The 17,498-nt window shown below is 34.4% G+C and overlaps 1 protein-coding gene across 2 annotated transcripts in view; it reads left to right on the top strand.

Annotated features, from left to right (window-relative positions):
- ATAD2 (ATPase family AAA domain containing 2) overlaps positions 1-14,945 on the top strand; it is a 54,929-nt gene extending 39,984 nt beyond the window's left edge. The window contains exons 17-29 of one of the 2 annotated variants that reach the window (XM_079796262.1): positions 125-257; positions 865-1,051; positions 1,800-1,985; positions 3,311-3,446; positions 4,428-4,624; positions 5,189-5,348; positions 7,420-7,542; positions 7,668-7,811; positions 9,975-10,364; positions 11,938-12,071; positions 12,901-13,029; positions 13,704-13,755; positions 14,610-14,944. In XM_079796262.1, the coding sequence (XP_079652388.1) occupies positions 125-257; positions 865-1,051; positions 1,800-1,985; positions 3,311-3,446; positions 4,428-4,624; positions 5,189-5,348; positions 7,420-7,542; positions 7,668-7,811; positions 9,975-10,364; positions 11,938-12,071; positions 12,901-13,029; positions 13,704-13,748 (1,964 nt within the window). In that variant the 3' untranslated portion in view covers positions 13,749-13,755; positions 14,610-14,944. Of the gene's footprint in view, positions 1-124; positions 258-864; positions 1,052-1,799; positions 1,986-3,310; positions 3,447-4,427; positions 4,625-5,188; positions 5,349-7,419; positions 7,543-7,667; positions 7,812-9,974; positions 10,365-11,937; positions 12,072-12,900; positions 13,030-13,703 lie in introns of both variants that reach the window. The other variant, XM_079796263.1, reaches the window with a different exon arrangement.
- The last annotated feature ends 2,553 nt before the right edge of the window (positions 14,946-17,498 follow it).

The following is a 17,498-nucleotide window of genomic DNA, read 5'->3' as shown; positions in this document are numbered from 1 at the left end:
AATATCTTTGATTCTCTAAAAAATGTCATTGATGTACACTGATTTGCTAACTGAAGCACTGCATTAAAATTTGCTTTGCAATCCAGAAAAGTTACTAATGTACAATTTTTTGTTTTGTTTATAGATATTTCTTGTCCTCTGCTAGAAAGTGACTTGGCATACAGTGATGATGATGTTCCATCAGTATGTGAAAATGGTCTTCCTCAAAATTCTTTTAATAAAGCAAAAGAAAATTTTAATTTTCTTCATTTGAATAGGTACATTTCCCTTGCAAATGAATTGTGTGTGTGTGTGTGTGTGTGTGTGTAAATTCCCTAAAACTAAATGAGATAGTTGTTGAAAGATTTAAAAAATGCCAACTAATCTGCTTTCTTTTTTAAATTAAAATATCAAAAAAATTGTTCTTGCTGTTGTCACTATAATAGAAATGCCACTGCATATGTATTCTTTTTAAAAACATATATATATATACATATATATATTGATTTCAGAGAGGAAGGGAGAGGGAGAGAGAGATAGAAACATCAATGAGAGAGATCATTGATGAGCTGCCGCCTGCACCTCCCCCCACTTTCCTCACCCCACTGGGGATTGAGCCCGCAACCTGGGCGTGTACCCTGACCAGGAATTGAACTGTGACCTCCCGGTTTATAGGTAGACGCTCAGCCACGAAGACATACTGGCCAGGCTGATATTCTTAAAAATCTGTGGAAGTTATTTCCAAAACCATGTGAGTCATGCTGATATGATTGCCCAATGAAACATTAAAAATTTTTGACTATGTAAGTGCATAGTTGGTAGTTTGGGAGAAAAACTTAAACTTTATATTTTTCTAAAACATAGCTTATTACTCATTTCTTTCAGAAATGCTTGTTATCAACCTATGTCTTTTCGACCAAGAATATTGATAGTGGGAGAACCAGGATTTGGGCAAGGTTCTCATTTGGCACCAGCTGTCATCCATGCTTTGGAAAAATTTGCAGTGTATACATTAGACATTCCTGTTCTTTTTGGAATCAGTGCTACATCTCCTGAAGAAACATGTGCCCAGGTAATTCATTGTTGCCTAGATAAGCTGTAAGACAAAGGAAACTTCCAGAGACAAAAGATAGAATTGCCTCATTTTTTTCTTTTTGGTACTTTTCTTTGTTTACTGATTTGTAACTGTAGGTTTAAAAAATAAATAAAACTAAGGCATAAATTTCTTGGTCATTAAAGAATATGGGTTTAAATCCCATTTTCACCACTTATTATCTAAGTGACCTTAAGAGAGTTGTTAGATCTCTCTGCCTCATTTTCCTCATTTACAAAATGGAGATAATAGTATTTACCTTGTATGGCTGTTGTGAGAATTGTACTTGAAAGAGTGACTGCTATGTTGTAAGTACTCAGATATTATGCTGCTTCTGTTTTTGTTATATAAAAAAATTTTAATGAAAAGTTGTTTTATACTTATTTTTATATTTAACCTTGGTTACATCAGAAAATTCTTCTATATTTCTTGAGTTGTTTTCTAACTGCTTGAAACAGTTACGTTTTCTAACAATGAGACAAAACATTTATAAACAGGATTGAGGGGGAAGTTACTTATTTAGTGAGGGTTTTTTGTTTTATTTTATTTCTTCCTTATCACCCTTTATCTCCTCTATGCCCCCTTCCACCTCCACCCACCCCTCTATTTAAAAAATGTGATGGATTTATATAATTCTGAGAAGTTAAACATTGTTCCAGACTAATAAAGCTAGCATTACTGATGTGCTGATTATCTAACTGAATGTAAATCTTTTTCTCTCTACTAGATGATTCGTGAAGCTAAGAGAACAGCACCGAGTATAGTGTATATTCCTCATATCCACTTGTGGTGGGAAATAGTTGGACCAACACTCAAAGCCACATTTACCACATTATTACAGAATATTCCTTCATTTGCTCCAGTTTTACTACTTGCAACTTCTGACAAACCCCATTCTGCTTTACCAGAAGAGGTAATTTGTGTGGGGAAATTTATTATACTTAAAAAGAAAGTTATTTTTATTAAAATATAAAAATTCCAAATGCTTCAGAATGAATAAAATGATAAAAGCTTTCTTATCAAAGATAACATTGTTAACTATTTGGTATATGTGCTTGTTAGGTAGGTTGATGTATGTATATGTGTATATGTAGAGTAAGGTTACATTATAGATTATTTTTCTCTTCCATAAAGGGAATTATATATATGATGCATACAGTTCTGCAATTTGCTTTATATATTTTATGTAATCTTCAGTATATGCCTTATTCCTTTTAAGAGTAACATAGCTTTTCCCATTGTCTTGATGTACCATAATTTATTTATCCAAATCCTTGTGCATATGTATTTGGTTGTTTTCTAGGGTTCTTTTCTATTGAACTGCTACAGTGAACATTCTTGAGTTTTATTTATATATTTATTTTGCATTCTTGGGTTTTAATTTGCATAAGCATTACTATGTGGTTTCTAGCATTCGTTTCTAAAAGTGAAATAACTAGCTTAAAGAGTATGCACATTGAACACTTTTTTAAAATCCTCCCCTGAGGATATGTTTCTATTGATTTTATAGAGAGAGGAAGGGAGAGACAGAAAAACATCGATCAGCTACCTCCTGTACATGCCCCAGCCGGGAATTGAATCTGTGACCCTTTGGTGCATGGTACGATGCTCCAATCAATTGAGCCACACTAGCCAGGGCCATTGAGCATTTTTGATAGTACCAAATTACTATCCAAGCTTATGCCTATTTATTCATTATTTTAATCCTTTCCTGAGGATATTTTTTTTTCCAGAGGGAGGAGGAGGAGAAGGAGGGAAGGAAGAGACAGAGAGAGAGAGAGGGAGAAACATTGATGTGAGAGACACACATCGATTGGTTGCTTCCACACACCCCCAACTGGGGTTGGGGATGGAACCTGCAACCTAGTTACATGCCCTTTACTGAGAATTGAACCCATAAGCCTTCAGTGCGGGGGCATATGCTCTAACCATTGCGAACACAGGCCAGGATTGTTTTATTCTTATTGAAGAACCTCTCTCATATCACTTTGACCGTGAAAGTGAATTAATTGATTTTTAACAAAACCCTTTAAGTAAAATATTACCATGTCAGTTACCAGAGTCGAGTTTTAAATATCCCATTTTTTAAATTCTTAATCTGTTATATGCCTGGTTTATTCATAAATTCGGCATATATAAAAGATTTGTTTTAAAAAATATTTCTTTATTAAACAACTTAGATTGTCATTAAAATTGTGTATAATAACCTATTGTTGCACTTATTTTTATTTTTTTAAGGTGCAAGAATTATTTATCCGTGATTATGGAGAAATTTTCAATGTTCAGTTACCTGGTAAAGAAGAACGGACAAAATTTTTTGAGGATTTAATTCTAAAACAAGCTGCTAAGCCTCCTATATCAAAAAAGAAAGCAGGTTAGTTTCTATATCAAAGTTAGTATGTAATTTTGAGGAAGTGAGAATAAAACATTAGTTAATGTCTTTGCCATCTTATATTATTACAAGCTTAAAACCTCAGGCATGAGGTTGCTACCTCTATTGCTTAAAAATCTGTTTTCCATTAAAATAGACTAAAGTTCCTAAAGCCCACACAACCTTCCAAGTATAGCTTCTATCTTTGTGTACTTGGGGCATGAATTCAGTATAGCCCAAATCTGTCTTTCTAAGCCCATTTTTGGCACTTTTGTTACCTGCCTCCCTCCACCTCTTTCCTTACAAAGCATTCTGTCTTTAAACCATGCACAACATATTTCTGCCTTTTCAAATAAGTTCATTCATGCTTGCTCTCTGTCAATAATGCTTCTTTCCTCACCCCCATTTCTGCCTAAGGAACTCTTTGTTCTTCTAGTATAACTCATTTTTTCTTCCTTAACATATCTAGGCAAAATTAATTTTTTATTCTTTCATACTACTAATATGATATTACATTGATGTTGTAATTATGTCTCTTTCTCCCTTAATAATAGATTGCTAACTTATTGCGACAATACTCTCATATTCCTTTTTTTGTCCTGAGTACTCAGTACTCTTTAAACAAAACTAAACTTCTGAATATTTGAAATATACCGCAGTTTTTCATTAGTTCAAAAATTAACTAGTAAAAAATACACTTTAATAGAATATTTTTGTCCTAGAAATAATGCATTTTCAAAGTTGTAATCGCCAGTTAAATTATCTAAAAATGGAACAGAGGCAGTGGATTGGAAATTAGCATTCCAAATTATATATTACCAGTTATTGTTGGGGGAATGTATTCCATGCTAGTATTCCAAATCCTCTGATTCCTGGCAAATGTAAGGAGGATAGCCATGAAAGCCTGATACTGTGTGCTCTGAATGATTTATCACACTTGATATGATGGTAGAGTAGTAACTAAAATCTTCCATTTTTGTGAAGTTTTGCAGGCCTTGGAGGTACTCCCAGTAGCACCACCACCTGAGCCAAGACCATTGACAGCAGAAGAAGTGAAACAACTAGAAGAACAAGAAGAAAATACATTTAGAGAACTGAGGATTTTCTTAAGAAATGTTACACATAGGCTTGCTATTGATAAGCGATTCAGAATATTTACTAAACCTGTTGACCCTGATGAGGTATTGATTTAATCTTAGAATCAAATGTTTTCTAAACTATAATGCTTCTAAAGTAGAGATTATTTGAATAGTTTATGTGGTTCTCTGCCTACACTCTGAACTTGTTTTCTCTAAATGAAAACCTACCAAGAATGTCCTAAGCACATGGAAACTTCCAGAGCTATTGAATACATTATCCTTCCCTACAGAGAATAGACAACTAAATTTGTCTGCTTAACCCAAACATTCTAGAAGCAATCTGTGAATGTCTTAATGCTACATGATCTTATTCTTACATACACAGAGTGAGCTGGAGAGCAAGCTTTTACGTTTTCATTGAAGGATGGGTGGCGTTTGGTTGAGGAAAGCGATATAGGCTATTACTGGAGAGATAGTTGCCCAAGACTAAGAATAAATACAAAATAAAACCAACCTTAAAGAGAGTCAGAGTTTTCATATTAGTATATTATCATTATCTCTTATGTATTTATTCTCCCTCTCTCCTGTATTGCTTGACAAACTTTACTCAAATGTATTTTTGTTCAGAGTTAATTTAAGTGACTTGGTCATTTGCTTGAATTTTAGGTTCCTGATTATGTTACTGTAATAAAGCAACCAATGGACCTTTCATCTGTAATCAGTAAAATTGATCTCCACAAGTATCTGACTGTGAAAGACTATTTGAGTGATATTGATCTGATCTGTAGTAATGCTTTAGAATACAATCCAGATAGAGATCCTGGAGGTGAGCATTAGTGGAATGGGGGCTGCTAACTAACTTCAAGGGTTGATTTTATGCCAGGTGCTATATTGTAAACATTTTACATTCACAGTGCCATTTAGTCCTTATACCAGCCTTACCCCTTATGTTACAATGGAGGAAAATGAAGTTTTGCAAGGTTAAAGAACTTATTCAAGGTTATACTGCCCCAGTGGCAGAGGCAGAATTTGAGTGCAGTTTTCTTTCACTCTAAAATCCTTGTGTTTGTTACATAATATATTCTCTAATAAGACTCAACATTGCATAACAACTTAGCTTGTTTCCTTTGTATGTTAATATTCTTTCTCACATTGGAAAAATAAACACTCTGTAATCAAATAGGTTTGAAATAATTTTCTTGGTTATGACCATTATAATTTTTATTACAAAAGTAATACAATATTTTAAAAACTAAGTCTTCCATTTCCTTTCTTCAAAGGTGGACACTTAAGTTTGAGGATATCTTTTCAATGCATGTACCCATTCTGCCCTCACCCAATCTATTAAACATTTTATAAAGTACAGGATTTTTAAAAATTACATATTTGTTCGTATACATCAGAAGTGGGGAACCTTTTTTCTGCCAAGGGCCATTTGGGTATTTACAACATCATTCGCTTAATATAATTCACTTAGTAAAAATTTATGTTCCTTTGAAAAAAGCTCCTAGATTTATTGAATTTTGAGTCCCACCTGGGGTTGCCTTGGCAGGACCAGATCAAAGGATTTCGAGGGCCTTATACGGCCCATGGGCCAGACATTCCCCATCCCTGACGCATATAATTATGCATTCAAATATCTACATATTTGAGATAAACTTATTTCCAAAAATATTTTTTTCTCCGGTGCTTCTTTTTCTTTTTTAGCATCCTGTTCTTGTTTTATAGATGCAGTGTCCTTAACACTTTCAGTGGATAGTATAGTTTTAATAGTCTGTTTCCTATGTTAACTATCCTCTAGTACATTGGCTGCTACAGTTGTTTGTGCTTATAAATTAGATTAATTAGCATAGGGGCCTACTGAGTTTCTTCAGCAATTGAAAAGCTCACTAGTCTTCTACTTCACTTTCCCTGGGCTTTCCCAGACTTCTGGTGGTAAGCAGTGGAAACAGGCTACCAAACTGGGAATGCCCCTTAACTAGCAGGAAGGAACATTTACTGTGGAAGCAGAAGGTTTTTTCTCTTTGGCTTCTCTTTCTGTCCATGTGGCAGCCTAAAATTACTTTAGACCAGTGGTGTTCGAACTTTATGAAGTATCAATCTCCTAAAGGACTTGTTGAGATTCAGAGTTTCTGAATCTGTAGATAGAGTTAGGGCCTGAGAATTTGCATTCCTGGCAAGTTCCTCGGTGATTCTCATGCCCCCACACTTCTGAAACAAATACTCCAACTTTGCTCTGCTTTTCTTCTGGCCCAGATGCCATGTTAGAAGCCCCCTCCAACATCCCTTCTGATGTTGTAGCTATTGCTGTCATCTACATCTTGGGTGTGAACATTGCAGCCTATTGCCCTGTGAGAAGGACTGATAAAACCCATTCAATCAACCTTGTGTTCACTTATTGTCTGCTTTCTGCCTCAGCATATTCCAGTTTACAGTAGTTAGACTCAGTTTAGGATTTCTTCCAGTGTTTCTTATGTAGGGTTGCTGTTTCATTATCTTTGCTTAGTTTCTCTGTCAATGCAGTAACATTCTCTATATCTCTTCCAGATTATTTTACATTCTGTTCACTAATGACACTACTTCCTTTCTGTTTTTGTTTGTTTTGTCATTATATTTAATCTTGCTATTGATTGATACTTAGATTTTTTTTCTGATATTTCAAAAAGGTATGGATAGGACATAGCAATAAAATTTTTTTGATTTAGTCTGCCATATTGAATTAGATGTCTAGGACATTAGATTAGCACAAAGAAAAGAATTACACAATTTTTGTAACTGTTACTATTCATGATAAAACTAAAAAAAGGAATTGTAATGGCTACAATCTTAACCTAAAATGTTTATTTTTGGTAAGTTATTAAAAGGAGAAAATTTTAAATCCTTTATTCATTTTTCAGATCGTCTTATTAGGCACAGAGCCTGTGCTTTAAGAGATACTGCCTATGCAATAATTAAAGAAGAACTTGATGAAGACTTTGAGCAGCTTTGTGAAGAAATTCAGGAATCTAGAAAGAAGAGAGGTAAAAAAAATTATTTGGCATTAGAAAAAGATGCTTTTGATGTAGTGTGAGTGCTTTTAATTAATCCTTCAGGTAATTTTGAAATCTAGAAATTTATTTTGACGTTTTATGTGTCTATTTATAAGGTTGTAGCTCCTCCAAATATGCCCCATCTTATTACCATGTGATGCCAAAGCAAAATTCCACTTCTGCTGGTGATAAAAGATTGGATCCAGAGCAGAATGAAAAGCTCAAGATGCTCAATATTCCTGTGGCCTGCAGCACTCCTGGTAAGTGCACTTGGGTAATTTTTACTTATGAAATTGTAACCTTTATGCTCTTCCAATGCCATTTATTTTCTCCCTCAGTTTCCTTTATTTATATTGATTTAGTGAATTATATTGGTTTGGTTAATATTGAGGCAGCTATGCATTCTTGGAATCCAGATTGCAGTCCCAATTCATCTTCATCTAATTGTGGATTGATTTGATTTGAAACTAATTTTCATTTCCTTAAAATCCTGGTCATTTCCTATTCCTCCTTATTTTTAGGGTATACCTTTATAGGGTACCAACCCAAAGCCTGTGGATTTTCCAAAGACGTCCTTTCCTTGGCAGGCTCTTAATTCCATTTTTTGTTCTTTAAGCCCCATGAATGTGAAACTCTCAGCTCTTCATTTGTTTTCCCAGATTTAGTTGTCTTAATTCCTTAATGCCTTATTAGACACCAATGCTTTTATTTTTTTTAATTTTTTATATATATTTCTTTATTGATTTCAGAGAGGAAGGGAGAGGGAGAGAGAGATAGAAACATCAATGATGAGAGAGAATCATTGATCGGCTGCCTCCTGCACGCCCCCCACTGTGGATCGAGCCCGCAACCCAGGCATGTGCCCTTGGCTGGAATCGAAACTGGAACCCTTCAGTCCACAGGCCGACGCTCTATCCACTGAGCCAAACCAGCTAGGGTGACACCAATGCTTTTAAACAGAAATTATAAAATGTGTGTGTGTGTGTGTGTGTGTGTGTGTGTGTGTTTTACTGGGGTTGGAATTTTCCCTTATTGTATTGCATGTTTTTCCATTCTGGGATAATTGATTTGAGATAGGTAAGCCCTACTTTTGTAAAAATGGGAAGAGGCAGGAAGGAAAGGAAGGATAAGAAAGGCAAACCAGCAAGAAACCTTTACCAGAGGGTTCTCAGTCAAATAAACTCGAAGCAAGTATATATGTAGAAATTGAGGACATGAAAAATGACTTCCTTAAAACAATCCATTCCTAACTATATACCCAACAGGATTGCATGCATTATGTTTACCAAAGACACATACAAGAAATGTCCATCAACAATAGAATTGAAAATGTGGACTATTGTACAACAGTGAGAATGATTAAACTTCAACTACATTTAACAGTATAGGTGAATCTCCCAAGCATAATGTTACAGTATGGTTATATATTGTGTCTGCTCTAGGCAGAAACTTTAATCTTTGTATACCTTAGTTTCATCATCTGTAAAATGATGTTGATAATGGTAACAAACTGATCAGGTTAAAGTGAAATTTCAGTAACTTTTAGCATACATTAAGAACTTAGAAGAGTTTCTACTGTATGATAGGTATTTAAGTGTAAGCCATTTTTAATCTTGCTTTTTCTCTAGTTTATTCCTCAGACTACTGCCAAAATGTTCTTTGTAATACATGCAGCAGACAGATCATCCATTGCCCTCCTTAAAATTATTCAAGGTTTTACTTTATTATTTTTTAAAAATATTGTTTTATTGATTTCACAGAGGAAGGGAGAAGGAAAGAGAGATAGAAACATCAATGATGAGAAAGAATCATTGATCGGCTGCCTTCTGCATGCCCCACAATGGGGATGGAGCCCGAAACCCGGGCATGTGCCCTTAACCAGGAATCGAACCGTGACCTCCTGCTTCATAGGTTAATGCTCAACCACTGAGCCATACCAGCAAGGCATTATTCAAGATTTTTAAAAATATATATTTTATTGGTTTTTTTACAGATAGGAAGGGAGAGGGATAGAGAGTTAGAAACATCAATGAGAGAGAAACATCGATCAGCTGCCTCCTGCACACCCCCTATTGGGGATGTACCCACAACCAAGGTACATGCCCTTGACCGGAATCGAACCTGGGACCCTTCAGTCCACGAGCCGACACTGTCCACTGAGCCAAACCAGTTAGGGCTATTCAAGATTTTTTTTTTAATTATTCAAGGTAAAACTCAAACTCCTCAGAATGACAAGTCATTGCCCACTTCTCTGCCTTCTTGTAGTACTATATATTTCTGTTTCTATACAAACCACTCAAAACTATGGTGGTTTCTCAAACTTGCTTATCCTATTATATCTCAAGGTATTTTTCTCCCCACTTACATAGACTTTAGAAAATTGTTGAATGTTCTTTTATCCTTTTTCTTTTAATTCTCTGAAGCTCAGTTGAAGAGAAAAATCCGCAAAAAGTCGAAGTGGTACTTAGGTACCATCACAAAACGAAGGAAGATTTCACAGACAAAAGATGGCAGCCAAAATGTCACAGATGACAAAATTGAGAGTGATACAGAGGAAAATCACGATATAAGTGTAGACCACATCGAGACTGGAAACACAGGAGAGTCTTCAATGGAAGAAAATGAGATGCAGCAAAATGGCTCTGAAAGCAAAGTAGATTTGGGAAATAACTCAAGTACCTGTAGTATTGAGAATGAACTTGAATCTGGGAAGGCTGCCGCAAGTACAGAACTGAAGAAAGATAAGATCACTTGCAGTGGAGATTCTTTAAGCTCTCAAATAATAAATGTTTCTAATGAAAGTGAAGCAAAAGGTAAGTCTCAATTAAACAACTTCCTAGTTTTAAAAGATGTTTTACTCCCGAGTTCTTAAGCAACTAATTACCATCTCAATTTTGTCCTTGTCTTTTGTAGTGCAGGTGTTAATTCATTAGGAAAGATAGCATTATCTTTAATATCTTTTATTAACTATGGAGCTAATAAATTCACTGTTGCTAAAAGACTACTGTGGCATCTAATAGACCTGGATTTGAGCCCCTAGTCCATCCGCTACTTGGAAGCTTGTGACTTTGGGCAAGGTTCTTGGACCTATCAGTCTCAGTTTTCTCTTCTGCAGAATTGGGGTAGATAGCTGCGGGTAATGAGATATTTTGAGGATTGAGTAAAATAATCTAAAGCAAGAAGTGAAGGAATTTGGCTCTGTCCTTTTTTAAAAAGCTGGCAGATACCCTCATTTTTAAGCAAGATAAGCAGTTTCCTGTGGTTCTTGCTGAGTGGTGTAGAACAACTGTAACCTCCATCATTCCTCTTCATATTGTAGGTTAAGTCCAAGATTATTTATATTCTAATTCTGCTTCCAAAGTTTTTCATTGAGAATTGTCTCCATCTGGATCTTCTTGGATATTTGGCAGTAGATTTGTTTGATCTTTGGAAAAGACAAACATTATTTGGTCTTAAAAGTAAAAAGAGCAGGAATAGGGTCAACATTTTCTTTTGGTCAATGACAAATATTAAGTGAGTTAATGAGACTTTTTTTTCCCCCAGTGGCTTATATGCTGTAGGTAAATCTTTTTCAAATACTTCCTTGAAATGAGTTCCAGTGTGTTTGAGTAATCATAGCAGAAGGGGCTAGGATGCAGCCTTTCAGTGTAGATAATTTAACTGTTAATCTTCTGACTATATAATTTAGTATGTTTTGTTTGGGTTCAGAATTGTTTTATTTTTCTTTTATTATTATTGTCTTTAAAAGGACACTATTTAGTGGGACATGTACTTGTTTACATATTAAGAGATTTGGGTTTTTATCTGGGGTCTTATAACAGGTATGTTAACCTTAGAAAAGTCTCTTCACTTTTCTTGACCTCATTTTTTTAATCTATCAGTGAGTAGATTGCCCTAGATTAGGGATATGCAAACCTTTTCTGTATAGTGCCATATACGAAATATTTAGCCGCACAGTATCTGTCGCAACTACTCAAACCTGCCAGAAAAGCCACACTGACAAGCATATGTAAAATGGGAGTGGTTGTGTTCTAATAAAACTTTATTTATAATGGTAGGCCAGATTTGGTCTGTGGGTGGTTGTTTGCAACTCCTATTCTCAATTACTGAGGTTCCTTCCAGCTCTTAAATTTTGTGAGTGTTATGCCTAAGTAGAAAACAGTTGAGGATCCCCTGAAATACTCAATTTGAGAAATATTCAAATGTTCTTAATTTTTGAGTGTGTAAGTGGGATCATTTTAATCTTACAGCAGAATCAGTATACCAGACTTGGTATTTTTGTCTTAATAAATATGTCCTGCAAGTTAATCTGCCTAATATTAATTTACTTTAGGCATTATAATGTGTGTTTACCAAATAGTAACGTTATTTAATCACTCATTCTAGAAAGGTGGATTCTGCAAATGACTCGAGCTAGACATTCCCAAATAGAGCAACAGCAGCTCATCAGTGCTGAAAAGGCTTTGGAAATTCTTTCACAGCCTATACCCTCACTTGTTGTGGACCACGAGCGATTAAAAGTATGTAAATTGAAATTGTAATGCTGTCATTGTGCAGATTAGTAACATAACACACCAAAAGAGAACTGTAATAGTATTTTGTATCAATTCAGCATGTAATAAATAATGATCTTTTATGAATGGGTAAGTTTGGCATAGAATAACTTTTATAAATGTGGTGGTTGGAGGTGGCTAGTATATTGACATTATGGTTTTAACAGACTTGACTACATTATTTATCCCATAAATTGTTTTTACGACTGTTACCTATGACTCTTTTAGTTAGTTTTTACTTAGCCATAATGGCATGTTTTATGAGGTAATGACATATCCTGCTAGGGCCAGACTTGAAGAATCACAGAAATCCAATGACCATTTCAGTCGTGAGAAAAAAAACACTAAGCAAATGGAAAATCCTTCTTATAAGAAAAATAATTTTAAAGTGGTGAGGTAATTCATCATTTATGAAGTTCTTTCTCTTTTTATTTCACATAATGAAATTAGTTACTATATACTGATAGTGTAATAAAATACTCTGCAAAAATGGTGCTTTTTTCCCCTATTAATCTAGTTCATCTGTAGAGATTTATGACTAGAATTGAAATTGGCAACCTCCTCAGCTATAGTTTTTAGGATATAAGTTACCCAGGGCAGAGACTTGGATCAGAGGATGATGATAAAAGTTAACTACAGCCAAATTACAGAGCCATCATCAGAGGCTGCCATGTCGCATCAGATGACTTGGTCCGTCCTCTCTCTGGTTTATATGCTAAAAATTCCCCCAATCTTCTAAGTTAAAACATCTCAGAGAATTTATCTCTCACCTGTAAACACTTATATTTTCTTTTAGAATCTTTTGAAGACCGTTGTTAAAAAAAGTCAGAAATACAATCTTTTTCAGTTGGAAAATTTGTATGCAGTAATCAGCCAGTGTATTTATCAGCATCGCAGGGACTATGACAAAACAACACTTATTCAGGTAAACTAATCTATATAAGAAATTAACTTATTTTATAAAAATTTTTAAAGACCATTGTTTAATATATGCAAACAATGGAACTATAGTATCAGCAAATTATGGGAAAACCTTTATTTTCTGTATGTATTAATGAAGATATGTAACTCCTTTTTAAGACATTCCTATTTTTCTTTACTTGATCTTGCTTTACAGTGGGCATTAGAGTTTTAACTTTTAAAAATAGATACTGGAAAAAAGGAAATAAAAAAAGATATTGGACGATACCTATATAGTATAATATAAATATTACTGGTACCAAATATATACCTACTAGTATATGTAGTATTTAGTGTACCTACTAAAATATACTGTGGTACCTACATGGTATCATATATGTGATACTAGTACCTATAAATAGGTACATCAGTGTCTTGATTATAACTATTTGAATTTAACATAAGATGATCACATCTCAGACTCATTTGAAAGGGATTTAAATAATGAAGTCCCATCAGTGATCTCAGTTTATGTGATAGTCTTAAATACTGAACTAAATTTTTGTTTTCAATATCAGATATATACATGGGTAATAAATTCTTAAGGGTATTTACCGGGGGGAAAAAGGCAATAGAATAATGTTTCTTTAGCGTTTCCACATTGAAACTTACTACTTTTCCTTTCTACCCTTTATCTAGAAAATGGAGCAAGAGGTAGAAAACTTCATTTGTTCCAGATCCTGATGTCATGGTATCACATATTCTTTATATTCTGTTTTTACTTGGTTCACCTCTGTCATGTTCACATAACTGATGCAAGGTGAAATCCTGCATCTTTAAGAAAAATATTAAAATAGTAAATAAAAATATTTAAACTTTTAATATCTATGTACATGTGTAAGATAAATTACAGAGATAAAATACTGGGAGTTTGATGGAACAAGGCACTAGTAGTAGTAGTGCTATGGCATATCATTAGTTGAAATGTGGACGACTCAATATAAAGATAGCTAATGTTTTATAGCACTGAAGAGTAATTAGTGACATTGATATTTTTTTGTTTTAAGCACTTTTAATTTTACCCGTCCTGCAATAGTTTATTGCATCAGACTAGAAACTTAACTGTTGTATCTTTGCCATCCTTTTGTTGTCTTCAGTACCCATCTCTCATCTACCTTTAGCTTGTCCTGCTCATTCACATAAAAGCCAGTGTTCAATTCATGAGCACCCTTGACAATTTTTGGCTGCACCACAATTCTGTACCTGAATGTCAAAATAAATGCTTTTTAGATAACATTTTTATAATTCTTACTTGGGTTAATAAATTTTAAATATTTTCAGTTAAGTCTTATGATTATACACAACAAACATATTAATAAATACTTTGTTGAACAGCTTTTTAATAGCACAGAGTTTTTATATTTGAAAAATGTTTATATCCTTCTAAATTTGTGTTTAGGTTATACTCTATAGATATCTTTTATATGCAATTATATAAATATAATAAATTTTGTAATAATGATACCAAAAATATATTTCTTTCTTAAATGAATAAAACCATTCACCACCATGCACATTCTTTTTCTTTTTCTTTTTTTTTTTTAGGAGCCATTCTAATATTTGTAAAATAGCTTCTGTTGGAAACTTTAAAAAGGAGTTAGGGGATAATGATCTCAAATGAGAGATTCTGGATTCTAATAGATTCAAAGTTGAGCTGCCTTTCGTTGATTTACCTGGATATTGTATTTAAAGCATTTTAAAACCCAGTAATTCAGATACCTTAATTAAAAGATACTCTCTTAGTAATGCATAAAGCAATGCCATTCATTATAAACATCTGAGTATGTGCATATTTCTGGATTCATGCACATATACACATACATACTTATTTTTATTGAAATTTATTATAATTTATTCCAGATGCATCTTTTATAACTAGGATTTCATTTTGTATGTATAATTTCTGTAATAAATGTTAAATGTAAAAATTGTTTCTCAAATTTGTTTCTATTTCTTCATCATTTTAAATTGTCCTAAAGATAATTCAGTGCAAAACAATTATAAAATTTTGTTTTATTACTGCTTATAATTTATAATGTTGACATTGGAATGTTTATATGGTATAGGTTTTTAGGCTACAAAAACCGATGTGCTTCCTGTCCTTTTAAGACATACTGTCTACAGACATGGGAAGTAATAGGTCTACATTCCTAGATTTTCAAAACCATACTGATATAGCAAGCCTGGAATGCTTCTTTCTCATTTGTTGCTTAAAAATACAGTCAGTCTATAGTAATTAGGCAAGAAAAAGAAATAAGAGACATCCAAATGGGAAAAGAAGTAAAACTCACGGATGACATGATCTTATAAAGAGTCCACAAAGCTGAAACCGGTTTGGCTCAGTGGATAGAGCGTCGGTCTGCGGACTGAAAGGTCCCAGGTTCGATTCCGGTCAAGGGCATGTACATTGGTTGCGGGCACATCCCCGGTAGGGGGTGTGCAGGAGGCAGCTGGTCGATGTTTCTTTCTCATCGATGTTTCTAGCTCTCTATCCCTCTCCCTTCCTCTCTGTAAAAAATCAATAAAATATATTTTTTTAAAAAGTCCACAAAAATGTTAAAGCTAATAAATGAATTCAGCAAAGTGACAGGATTGAAGATCAATAGATAAAAGTCAGTTTTATTTCTAAACCTTAGCAATGAACAATACAAAAAGGAAGTTAAGAGAGGAGTGCTATTTACAGTAGCATCTAAGACAATAAAACACCTACAAATAAATTTAACCAAGGAGGGTGCAGGATTGTTGCTGAAAGAAATTAAATAAGACCTAAACAAATGGAAAGACATCCTGTATTCATGGATTGGAAGACTTAATGTTATTAAAATAGCCATATTCCCCAAAGATGTCTACAAATTTAGTGCAATGCCTATTAAAATCTCAATGCACTTTTTTGGAGAAATAGGGAAGTCAATGCTCAGTTAATAATGGAATTGCAAGGGACTTTGAATAGCTGAAACAATCTTGAAAAAGAAGAGAAAATTGGACTCACACTTCCTTCCCTATTCCAAAACTTACATTAATAAAAAAGCTACATTAATAAAACATGTGGTATTGCCATAAGGACAGATATAATAGATCAATGGAATAGACTTGAGAGTCCAGAAATAAATCCATATATCTATGGGCAATTGATTTTTGACCATGGTACCCAAGACCATTCCATGGGGAAAGAATAATCCCTTCAACAAATGGTGCTGTGAAAATTGGATATCTACATGTAAAAGAACGAGGCTGGACCTTTATTTCACACTGTATACAAAGTAATGTAATAAAATGGAACAAAGACCTAAATTTGAGAACTAGAATTAAAATTTTTAGAACACAGGACATACCTTTATGACCTTAAATTTGGCAATTATTTCTTAAATATAGCACCAAAAACACTGGCAACAAGACGAAAATTAGATAAATAGGACTTAATCAAAATGTAAAACATTTGTGCTTTTTCTAGAGATACTATCATAAAGGGCTATTTGGTTGGAACATTGTCCCCTACACCAAAAGGTTGTGGATTTAATTCCCAGTCATGGCACATACCTAGGTTGCAAATTTGATCCTTGGTCAGGGAATGTATGGGAGGCAACCAATCGATATTTCACATCTCTCTCTGTCTCTAAAATCCTATATAATAAAAGGCTAATATGCAAATTGTCCCCTCCACCGGGAGTTTGACCAGGGGTTGGAGCCAGCCAGCCAACCACCCACACCCCCCGCTGGTCCCCGCCCCCATCAACCCCCACCCCTACCCCTATCAGGGCGAGCCACTGAACCCCACCCATGCATGAATTCGTGCACTGGGCCTCTAGTAAAATAATGATAATAAGACATATCCTCAAGTGAGGATTAAAACACAACAACAGTTCCATTAATGGATGTAAATGCTTTTGATGACTTGGACTACTGATCAAATATTTTGGAAGATGCCCCTCTATTGCAATTAGTTTTTTCTGCACTGGATTTTTGGGAGGAAGATCACAAAAGTAAAGTGATCATATCAAGGTCACCTGTTATCAATGTAACATGACAATTGACCTTGATCACATGGCAGAAATAATGTTTCTCATGTTTCTCCAATGTCAAATTACTCTTTCCCTCCCTTTGGAAGATCACTGTGCACAGCCTACTTTTAAATAATGGGGAGTGATTATCTTCCTTTGCTTTTTTATTTTAACTGATTGTCTCAGGGATTCCTATAAATATGTACTGTGGTATTGTGGTTACTTCAGACTCAACATCTTCACTACCACCACCGCCCCCCATACACACACACTACTTTTTTGCACAAAATAATGCATTTGAGATTGCCCCATAATATGAGGGACTTCGTTAGGATTTGAATATAAGTTAATTATTTTTTGCTGAAGGATAATGGAGTAATAGGACATTAAGGAAAAGAGTGCTAGTTTGCCCTCTAATACCATTCTCTCATACCAG

This window comes from Cnephaeus nilssonii (genome assembly GCF_951640355.1).
Source record: "Cnephaeus nilssonii genome assembly, chromosome: 18".
Classification (NCBI taxonomy): domain Eukaryota; kingdom Metazoa; phylum Chordata; class Mammalia; order Chiroptera; family Vespertilionidae; genus Cnephaeus; species Cnephaeus nilssonii.
The sequence above is the reverse complement of the archived record's forward strand: the minus strand, read 5'-3'. Positions and strand labels throughout refer to the sequence as shown.